Source organism: Fragaria vesca, linkage group LG2, assembly GCF_000184155.1.
Source record: "Fragaria vesca subsp. vesca linkage group LG2, FraVesHawaii_1.0, whole genome shotgun sequence".
NCBI classification, from domain to species: Eukaryota; Viridiplantae; Streptophyta; class Magnoliopsida; order Rosales; family Rosaceae; genus Fragaria; species Fragaria vesca.
The window spans coordinates 27355967-27367800 of NC_020492.1; the positions used below are offsets into that span (position 1 = coordinate 27355967).

Below are 11834 nucleotides of genomic sequence, written 5' to 3' on the forward strand. Positions count from 1 at the left end.
GTTTAATAGCTAGTGACCTAGTGTACTTCTACTAGCTTGTGAATTTCAAATAATTGATGTCGCATCGGAGATTAGGGGTGTAATAATAGTCTTTTGATTATAAATTTGACGATGAAAAGAAAAAATTTATAGCAGAAAATAGAAAGAAAAAAAATACGTAAAAGAGTTACCAAAATATATAGTAAATTTATAATAATACTAAATAACATATTATTTCTTAATTTTAGATATAAGGGTATTATAGGCAGTTTGGGATATGTATTAAGTTTAATATCGAAATGAAAAACTAGTTGAGAGGTGTATTAAGCAAGAGGTGTGTATTAAGAGATTAGGGGTGTGTATTTAAAATTTCTCTAAAAATGTATTTTAAAATTCAATAAACAGTCACTGCCACGTGGCAGCAATCTCATATTTTAAACCGGTGAAAACTGCTGCCCAGTCACAGTGACCAAGGTCACTGTATTCATTCTAACCCAACGGGTAAACTTGCTCTAATGGACAAAGAAGAAGATCAAAGACCTCTGGGTTGTTTTTAATACTTACTAAAAACAAAGATGGTAAATTTTTTTAAAACTATTTCATTAAATCCCAAAGGACAACTGATTTAAATTGGTTTGATCAAAGAACAGCTGACCATACGTTCCCTGGTCAGTAGCTTACCAGGTGAACGAGAATATATATTAAAATATATGTGAATTACATAAAGAAGGTTATTTTAGAAATTTAAAAAGACGCCTAATGAGCAAATGCTTGTATTTAAATGTAAAATGGAGGTGTAGAGAGAATGAGAGATGTACTGAGCAAATTTGGAGGTCCCAAACTCCTAATAACCGCACTCTTTATGCATTGCAACAATTTATGAATAAATTAAAAAATTTAAGCCACATGGAAAAGAAAAGGATTATAAAAATATACTTTGAGTAGTTAAATTGCGATATTTCTTTCATTTATTTCATCAATTATTACTTATATCATCGTTGAATCCTAAAAGCAGTTTTAGTGTAGCTTATGAGAAACAACTTCCCCAAAAATCAATTTCAAAAGCAGTTTAAAGTGTTTCATTAAACACCAACTCTGATACCCAAAAGCAGCTCAGGAAGCTGTTCCACACTAGGCCCAAATCTAATTTGGAATAACTTTTGGCTAGAAACGTTTGTTCAAAATGAATAATATCTTTCTAGAATGGGAACAACGACATCTCAAGACTTACTTTGGTAACCTCTATCAGATTTAGGCCAAAATATTTCGTTTTAATTATCCGATTCAGTATTTAATATTTTAGGTTTTACAGTTTATTTTGAATTTGGTTTTCTTTTAGCCCAGATTCAAATTTGCTCCCCAGCTTTATTTCCCTACCCACTTAAATGCATGACACATGTCCATTTTCTTTAACTCACCTAACCATAGTTAACAATATAAATTATTTATTTAATTTAAATTTGAGAGGTTGGGCATTTAGGGTTTAAGCCTTTGGGTTTGGAGTTTTTGGTTTAGGGTTTAGGGTTTCGGGTTTTAGGGTTTTACTTAACTATATCTAATCGTGATAAAAAAAAAAATAAGCCCTAAACCCGAAACCCCATACCCTAAACCCCAAACCTTAAAACCCTACCCTACACATTAAAACCCAACACCCAATCTTACAAATTTAAATTAAATAAATAATTTTAGATTTATATTGTTAACCATGGTTAGATTAGTTAAAGAAAATAGGACATATGTCATGCATCTAGGTAGCTAGGTGGGGATGAAGATAGGGAAATTAATAAGGTGGGGAGCAAATTTGTATCCCTTTTAGCCCAGGTTATATGAATGTGTTACTTTTTTAACTATGCATTTTACCATCAGACAATATAACAGATTAGTTTTGTTGTCTTATAAGGACAATTTAAATAGTCACCTAAAAATTTAGTGGAGGGAAAGATCCCGCTTGTTTTCGCTCTTACAATCACACGACACAGAAAACCATTAAGGTTGTCTGGGGCTGGATGACAATATCATCTTATCTTTGATGTTTCATTGTCATAAGTCTATTTTGAGTCAGTTTGTTGTGAAACCTATTAAAACTGGTTTAAAATATTAATGTTTGTGAAGTCAATAATGTAATAGCCTAGTAGTTATTGAAACTGTGGCATTAATTATCACTGTTTTATTCATCTAATCCTTTTTTGGCATGAAAAAAGCCTGAAAGCCCGAGTCGGGCCGGTCTCAACGGGTTCACATTCTGAAAAAGCCCGACCTAACCCGATCCAAAAGTTTTAGGTTTCTGGTCAGGTTTTCCGAAAGCCCGAACCGAACTAACCCGAGGCCACCCCTACTTAAACGCAACAAGGATTCTTGCTTTTCCATTATCTTATTTGCGATAGCTGAATTTGTGATGAACTTTTCTGTTTTTATTTTGTGTTTTACTTGTTTTCAGATTCAACAAGAATTGGAGGTGGTTGATTTGAGGTCTCCAAGTGGTTAAATACAGGCAAAACCAGGTTTTCTAATCCAAAGTTTCATATGTTACAATCTTTGGTCATATGTTGGAATACGGAGAAACATGAAAAGATAAAAGATCATCATGTTGTAAGATGTCAAAGATTGATATAAGCTGAGGTTGCTTGAAACAGCTTATAAGGCTATTAGTACTTGGCCGGGTACAAGGAAACAAAGAAAAATGAACACGGCATCAAGGAAAGAGGCTTGTTAGAACTTAGAAGTACCTAGGAAAAAGACCCAAACTTTTGGTTCCTGATCCCTTTTCCCCTATTGCGTGCCTCAAGCTTGCATTGATAGTACTCGAATGCAGTAGCTGTTCAAATTTTACAACTCCCAATTAAACAAACTTCAGGTGAACAAATTTTTGGCATATCAATGATCAACTACTAGATGGATTCGTCACAACAAATATATACGGACCAAATATAAGAACCTAAAACATGCTTTCATGCAAGGAGATCACTAGTTAGTGATTCATTAGTAATGGAATTTCGAATCTAATTGTGCTGCTATGCAAATTAAAGTATCTGGTACTTAAAATACATCGAAATTTAGCATATTTGTTTTTAGCTCCGGTGCTTTTCGTTCTCAGGCACCGTCTCAAATACGTAGTCCCTTTAGAATATGGTCTATATATATATCCTATTCGATCAAATTATGCTCAACACACATAGAGTAACGGGTTATTTCATAATGGAAAATTGGAAATAACAATACAATCAAACTGGTTTTATAATTAGCATGACGCTGTGGAAAAAAGTGTCCTATTTGTTCAAACTTTCTATACTGATATTGAAAGTCTTGCCAGCTGATGCAACATGTTACATATGCATGGGAAAGACTATCAATTAATTAATTTGGTTAGAAGGAATATAGTGAAGCCTAAAGTTTATGATTAGCATTAGGGCAACAATGATATATATATCGTTATTAGCTAGGCTTTTCGCGATCGACGCCTGCCATTTGCCCTATTCATGAGAAAGTTTATAGGTTTATATGGTCATTTTCAACAATTTTTAAAAAATTATGGTCAAATTTAACGCTTACAGAAAAACATTAGTAAAAAATTCTGTGTCATGCTGATGTAACGTTTGAAATCCAAGTAAATGGTAAACTTAAAGAAATCGACTTTTCCCTATAACAAAATATCCACAGATTGACAAATGGACCAATAGCTATAGAATATTGCTGATAATATATATCTCACAATTGAAACGTGGAGATCATTATCCGGTTCCTCTAAATTGGGGAAGTCGTAAAGTTACGTAAATTTCTTAAAATTTAGATGCTTCATATAATCTAACTGTCTAAACAATTGACATGTCATTCTATCATTAATTTTTAAGATTTTGATCTAAACACTGTTCTTGACGTGATTTTCCTCTTTTCTCCGTGCTGCATAGAGAAAACGCAGCATTTTGGATCTGTGGTTCTGTGGAAACGTACTAATCCATGGTTGAAGACTTGAAGTAGAATTTTTTTTTTTTTTCCAAAATCATTGGTGTCCATGTCTTAAAGATAATACATGATTATAATAAACCCTATAATAAAATTATATTGATAAACTCCATTGAGTCATGACAGATCATTCGCCCAACAAAAAACAAGATCACTTCGATCACTTCAGCAAATGGGGTTATGGGGGTATTCGTTGATTATGGTTTATAAATTTGAAGATTTTAAAGTTTAACTCTTTATCTCGGCTTAAAACTTTTTTTATTAGAACTCAAACCATATATAGTTGTTTGATTAGAAGTATTTTCTTTTCTTCAACCATGGACGAGTTTCCATGGTATATGGGAAGAGAAAATTGAACAGTGCAGCAGAAGAGAAAGACGTCAAACCCCTAACTCTTTTTAGAGTTAACGGTAAGTTGACGGTGTTTAGCTAAAATCTTAAAAATTAATGATAGAATGACGTGTTAATTGTTTAGACGGTTAGATTACATGAAGAATCTAGATTTTAAAAAAATTACGTAACTTTACGAATTTCTCACTTTATAGGAGCCGGATCCCAATTATCCATTAAATATGGATGTAAGACTCATTTAAATACAAATACATGCAATACTCATTCAAGTTTTGGCTGAGATGTGATCCTGTGTGTAACAACTTCTGGGGAACAGTTAACGACTACATGTATAAAACAGAAGTTCTCAAAGAGCGTCGACGGTGTTGATAATATAATTCATTATTGTGAATATATATTAAGTACGATCGATGTTGCCTTACATTAGGTGCATTATGTGAAGTACGTATATGCAGTTCCTTATGTTATAGAAACCTCGTCCCTGTGCATCGGGAATCATTTTATGAAAGCAAAGAACATATAACATGCTATACATTTGAAATCTAGCTAGCTATACTATACATTTCGGTGTTCTAAAAGTTTCTAGGTGGTTATGCTTTAATTTTTATTTTATTAAATAACATATAATGTCTATTATAAATTAACAAATTATAAGTGGGAGCGAGTTCGTGAATCGAACTCGATTCACGAAAGATAATTGAATATTATTGCATCAAGCTCAATGATCTCACTTAGGTTTGTCTGTCAGGGTACGTTACCAAGGATTTCAGTTGTTTAACTGATTAAAAAAAATGTATATAACAAGTACTCACAAATCACGAGTTTAAGTATTTCTTCAAAAATATGTATGTATCATTGTATCACTTAGACTAGTCGAATCGGTTTACTAGGCGCCCGCCAATAAGGAATATTAGAACTCTGATAATTTAACTTTTTATGAGAGATCGAACTGTTAAGATATATTATATATGTCCCCGCGATTATTGACTTTGATGAGATTACCTGAATGCATGGCATGCTTTTTTTTATTTTTTATATAGCAAAGTGGAAGAAAGAGGAACTATCCATAGTGAAGCATGCAGAACGTACTTCTATATAAATAGAAGCAACTCCTAGCAGTTTTCAGCAACTATCACTCTAGTAGTTTCATCGAAAAAACCTATCAGTCTAGTAGTCTTCCAATGGATTACAACTTTTACATCTTCTTCTCTACACTACTTGCCATATTCTTCACAACTACTATTCTTGCAGTCTTCTTTCGTGCTTATAAATCAAAATCCGATGAAAAATCCACCAACCTTCCCCCAGGCAGTTTCGGGTGGCCGATTATCGGCGAAACCTTTGCCTTCCTATACGATGACCATGAAAAGTTTGTAGGAGAAAGAATGAAGAAATACTCCTCCAAGATCTTCAAAACCAAAATACTAGGGGAGCCAACCGTGGTGTTATGTGGCACTGCCGGTCACAAATTTGTGGCCTCCAATGAAGATAAGCTCTTTGCAGCATGGAGACCTCACTCCATGCAAAGGCTCTTCCGCTCTTCTTACCAAAAAGCTGCTTCCACTGTCATACCGAGAATAAGTGAAATGCACGTATCTCGAGCACCGGGGTTTCTGAGAGCGGAAGCCCTCGTTGGCTACGTGGGGCAGATGGATGCGATGGTTCTCGACCACCTGAAAATGTACTGGGATGGCAAACAGGTGGTTGAGGCTCATCGCCTCTCGCAGCTACTCGTCTTGACTCTCGCGACTAAGTTCTTCATGGGACTCGAAGACCATGGTCGTATTGATAAGCTTGTAGATCTGATGGACACCATGATGCTGGCACTTCACACTATGCCGGTGAATATTCCAGGGACTGTGTTTTATCGAGCAATGAAAGCAACGCAGGCTGCAAGGGAGATATTTCAGTCGTTTATTAAGGAGAAGAGAGCAGCTATTGCGTCTACCGGAAACAAAGTGCATGATGTTTTGTCCTATATGATTTCTACTCCAGATCCGGGTACCGGTAAGTTTATGCCGGATAATGAAATTGCTGATAAAATTATGGGGAATGTGGCAGCTTCGTTCAACTCTCCGGCCATGACTACTACTTTTATCGTCAAGTTCCTCGCCCAGAGACCTGACATTTATGAAAAAGTCCGACTAGGTAAATCATTGCTTTCTCTTCTCATGCATGATTAACTATATCTTTCTAGTAATTTTAGAGTTGAACCTTATAATAAAAATAGACATTTACGTACGTTGAATCTTTTTAATTATATGAAACATGAGTTGCAAAAATTAAGCAAGTTAATACTAAAACTATATATTTCTTTGTTCTCTTTGTCATATATGTTTGTCGTGTACGTGCATACTAATCCATCAGGTGCTTGGTTGCATGAAGCATTAGTTATTAATTTTAGGATTAACTTTGCTCTTATGTCACCAACAGAACAACTGGAGATTTTGAAGTCCAAGAAATCTGGGGAGCCACTCAACTGGGAGGACATGCAAAAAATGAAGTATTCGTGGAACGTAGCCCTAGAGGCGATGAGGATCATACCACCTCTTCAGGGAACCTTTAGAGAGGCTGCAAAAGACTTCACTTACCAAGGTTATACAATTCCAAAAGGATGGAAGGTATGCACGACAGTGTAAAATCAGTGATTGATATTCAAGATAAAAAAACACTAGCTGGATTATTTCTTATTTTGAGCTTAAGTAATTCATGGCTGTTGTAATTTGTAGGTCTACTGGACAGTGAGCACCACAAACATGAACACTGAATATTTTGCAGCGCCAGAAGAGTTCGATCCGACAAGATACGAGAAAACAAGTCTTCCTCCTTACACAAACATCCCATTCGGGAGCGGCCCTCGAATTTGCCCCGGAAAGGACTACGCTCGTCTGCAAATTCTTAGCTTCATGCACCACCTTGTTATAAGATTCAAATGGGAACTTGTAAACCCTAACTGCAAGATCACAGGTGGTATGAATCCCTTTCCAGTTGATGGGCTCAAGGTTCGCCTCCAAGCTCAACCCCTTCCAGCTTAACTTGTACTACGTACGCACGTACGTAGAGTTGCAAGCATTAAGCATTGATTTAGACATCCCTGTACTGTACTCTACGTATAAATACGTGTATAATAAACGCCACTCTGAGGAGTGTACGTAAACCCCCTAGCCCTTGACCTATAGTCAATAGCTGCCCTTTTCAATTTTATGTTGCCCTTTTATTTTATCTCTGTTGTACGTCATAAACATTATCTGTCTTGATTTTGTTCGTCCGATCCACATAATTAAAGACAGTTTCCAGATGCATTAGTATACTGAAAAGGAATTTATATTGTGTCATATAGAATAGTAGCTACGGTCATACTTGTTGGCTATATAGAACCGGAAAATTCTGGGCTGATGACTGATGTGTACGTGAGGATGCCAGAAAGCACATAATTAATCCTTTTATGAAGTCTTATTCAGCAACTCCAGTCTCCCACTTCTGTTCAAAAGGATAATAAAAAGAAGCAAGCTGATCTCCATCACTGTTGATCTTCATTAAAAAAACAAAGATAGTGAGAATACTCATCGAAAAAAAGAATGATAGTAACTAAGAACTATTAAGTAAGATAGCGAGGAATAATTAATTCAAGAATCACGAGAAGTCCCAACTCCTAATGTTCTAAAAGGATAGATAAATTGTATGTATCTAGAACAACCAAGTAGGCAAAATTTTTCCTTAAATTGTAAAATAAGTCCTCAAATTGTAAATGAGTCCTCAAAGTAGTAATATTAGTCCTCAAAGTTGTAATATAAGTTCTTAAAGTTATAAAAAAAAATTAGTTACAACATTAGTCCTTATGTGTTTTTAAAGTGGTAATTGAGCCCTCAAAGTTGTAATATAAGTCCTCAAAGATGTATAGTTCCTTTGATTTGAAGTCGATATTTGTTCAGTCCTTATGGTTTCATTTTAATCTGAATGGTTCTTAAAGTCACGATTTTCCTTTTAAATAGTCATTTTGTCAATTTTCTCAGTTAGATTGCTAATGTGGCCGTTAAAAATTTTCTCAATTTTAATGGAAAAAATTGACGGAATACCCATTTGGAAGGAAAATCGTGACTTTAAGGACCATTCAGATTAAAATGAAACCATAATGATTGAACAAATGTCGACTTAAAACCACATAGACTAAACAAATTTCAATTCTTTTTTTAATCATTTTGAAGACTTAATTACCGCTTTAAGCACACATTTTACCGCTTTAAGCACACATTTTACCACTTTAAGGTCACGTGATGACCAAAGTTGTAACTAGAAAATTTTACAAATTTAAAAACTCGTATATATTACAACTTCAAAGACTAATATTACTACTTTGAGTACTCATTTTATAATTTTAAGACAAAGTTAATTCATAATATGTATTAACACATTGTAGAATTTTTCTTACTAAGTTAATACTCAAGCTAATTTATATATAAATAATTTATTTTTATTTGTTTTGTAGAAAATAAATACTTAAATAGGATCACTCGTCTACGCGAAACTGACACAAAATTAGAGAAGACATCCAATAAACTTAACATGATGGGTAAAAAGTCGATGCAGGTGGACCAAATTTTTATTTATTTATTTATTTATTTTTTTTGAGGAAAACTTTCTATAATAGAAAATGACGAGATTTTTTTGGTATCATACTATCCAGGGGCGGATCTACAGCATAAGGGACTGGGACTCAAGTCCCACCCAAACTTTTGGAGGAAAAAAAAATTCTTACATGTATTTTATAATGTCGTTGTAATCTTCTAGGCCGAGTCCCACCTAACTGACTCAAAAGTCTCAGTAAATCTTAGGTTATTAGTAAATGTATAAATCTTGGGCTGACGTCCAAGCCTAAGTGACCATCTTTTAATCCTTTTATGTCCCTTTTTTTCAACAAAAAGAAAAAATAGTCTTCAAAACGTATATCTGTCTTTCTTCTTGTCGTCTTCTCCTCCCACTGCCCAAACAGTTTGTTGCGCAACAACCTGAATCAGCGAGTTCTATGTGATTATATGGTTCTCCACATTAAGAAGGAATATGCTGATTTTATTAGTAATGACTTTGTGATAAACAACTTTGAACGTTCAGGTACTCGTAGGGTTAGATTTAGTTAGTTGAGTATAAACTTGTTTTCGAGGGATAAGGTTCACTCCGTCCCCTCCTGTCTAGGTGTATCATTCTTTTTAATCTATAATATTCATGTCACAACGTCGATTATTATTATTATTATTATTTTTTATGGTGGAAAGTCAAGTCCCACCTTGTTTCAATTCCTGGATCCGCCCCTGATACTATCAAGAAAGTAAAAATGATGAGACTTTTTATGATGAGTAAGACATACTCTGAGGCTCTTTCCCCATTCAATTCAAAACGGTGGAACAACTTGGAGATATCATACTTGGGAATACTATATAAAGTTTGACAAATGAGAATATTAGGTTAGGAGAGAAATTATGAGATTGAACATACTGTTCGTGTGACAAAAGTTTGAGATAATGGACTAGATAGTTATTGAGCGCGGATCAACTGACTAGACAATCATTTGGGGACTGAGATATGCTATGAATTCCACGCATGACATTGTGATGAAAAAGCCGACCGTCTACTGCATGAAGCCTGTCTTGTTCATTTAGTCTTTCAGGCTGCAACCAAAGCTTGCCTCCCTTTTTTTGATGTCCTGTCAATCTCTATGAGATCATGTATCGATGGTATAAGCTATCATGGTCATCATCCGCTCCGATCAAAAAGCTGGTGGAACGTTCAACAAAGTCACCCCAATAGGATGATGGCACCGATTCCATCGGAGCAACTCCGTCATAGTAAGGGCTAACGGGGTTCTGTTAACCCGAAGGTCTGCCCTTCCAGACGCGGTCACGATCGGTCGGATCCGAGATAGTGAATAGGATCCCCTTGCCTACAGTTTCTTCCACCTGCAGCGTACCATCTAGACGCCAAGTATATCAGAAAAAATCCAAGGATCCCATCTTGTAGTCTCTTCCTGTGAGAAGTCTGCCAAGCATGAAAATATATATTGGCTTACACCCATCAAATTTTGTTTGCCATTTCCCCCTCATTTCTTCCTGATTCACCCCTTTTTTTAGTTTCTTCCTTGATCCTCACTCTTCCCCCTTTGTAGCTCTGATTATGGTGCAATGATACATCAACTCGATGGAAGATAGGATTATAGATTTTCAAACTGTTATGCAGAAACTGCTGACGGGCCCTGAGGGTCCCACACACATGGGTCTAGAAATACCGATATTCCTCCTATTTTAGCCATCCGGATGCGAAACGGGTATGAGGTTTTAACACAAAAGGTTTCGGCATTAGTGTGTGGTACAATTCTTTGTAATCCAAGGATGACTCTTCACCTTTTAGATGTGAGATTGTAAAGGGCTCTAATCTAAGCCACATTTTTCCAACAATCTCCACCTGACGTGATTCGAGCCATCTCCAAATCTCACGATCCAAGTCTCAATAGCTCAACCGTGACCACAAACATCAAATTCCAAATCTTGTGATCCCAATTCAAACGGGAGCTCCACCAAATTGTAACTCGATCGTATGAAACACAAAGTCTCAAGCGTCACCTGGGCTCTGATACCAACTGTAAAATCTATAAGCTAGCCCTTATAGGATCAATTAACAAATAGCATAAACACATGAGATGAAATACCTAATGGAATATCGACGTACGTTCACTCATATCCATGGCTTCTAATTAGCTAGCAAGTCGATCAACAACAGATGAATTGATTGCCTTAGTCTTCTCCTCTCTGCTAACCTTAGACACCACAAATGGGATGGCCTTACATCTTGTTGTAGAGAGAACATGGACCAAAGCCTTATTTATAGAGCTACTAAGACACAAAGAGATCTCTCACAAAGATATACTACTTGATGTCCAAGCTAGTTAACTCGTTAAGGTTTTCCTAATGCATCACTAACACAATTAATTGTTGCTAATGGATTCCCTAACACATAAAGATTAGATATACTTAATCCATATGTCACTACCAGGACAAGTACTTTAGCCGACGAAAAATTTTCGTCGACCTGTTATCCTAATTCGTCGGCTAAGACCTTAGCCGACGAGCCTTCGTCAGCTATAGTGTCGTCGGGAAAGGGTCGTCGGTGATCGCTTTAGCCGACGAACCTAAAGACCGTCGTCAGCTATTGTCCAGACTTTAGCCGACGAACTATTTTTTGTCGGCTATTGTTCCAGACTTTAGCCGACGACGTCCTGTGTCGGCTATACTCTCAGACTTAAGCCGACGAACAGAATATTCGTCGGCTTTACTCACAGACTTTAGCCGACGGAACAAAGATATTCGTCGGCTAAAGTATATAATTAAAATATTTAAAAATAACTATAGCCGACGACATAAAGTCTGTTTCGTCGGCTTTAGTAGTGTTTAGCTGACGAAACATGCCATAATTCGTCGGCTAAACCCTTTGGAAAATAAAAAATTTACTATAGCCGACGAATTGTGGCATGTTTCGTCGGCTATAACGCCATTCTA

At 35.9% G+C, this 11834-nt stretch overlaps 1 protein-coding gene across 1 annotated transcript; it reads left to right on the forward strand.

The window, feature by feature from the left end:
- Window positions 1-5423: 5423 nt before the first annotated feature.
- Window positions 5424-7557, forward strand: LOC101291788 (cytochrome P450 716B2-like). The gene is made up of 3 exons (XM_004291579.1): window positions 5424-6438; window positions 6724-6911; window positions 7020-7557. The coding sequence occupies exons 1-3, from the start codon at window positions 5472-5474 to the stop codon at window positions 7323-7325; spliced, it is 1461 nt and encodes a 486-aa protein (XP_004291627.1). The 5' UTR covers window positions 5424-5471; the 3' UTR covers window positions 7326-7557.
- The last annotated feature ends 4277 nt before the right edge of the window (window positions 7558-11834 follow it).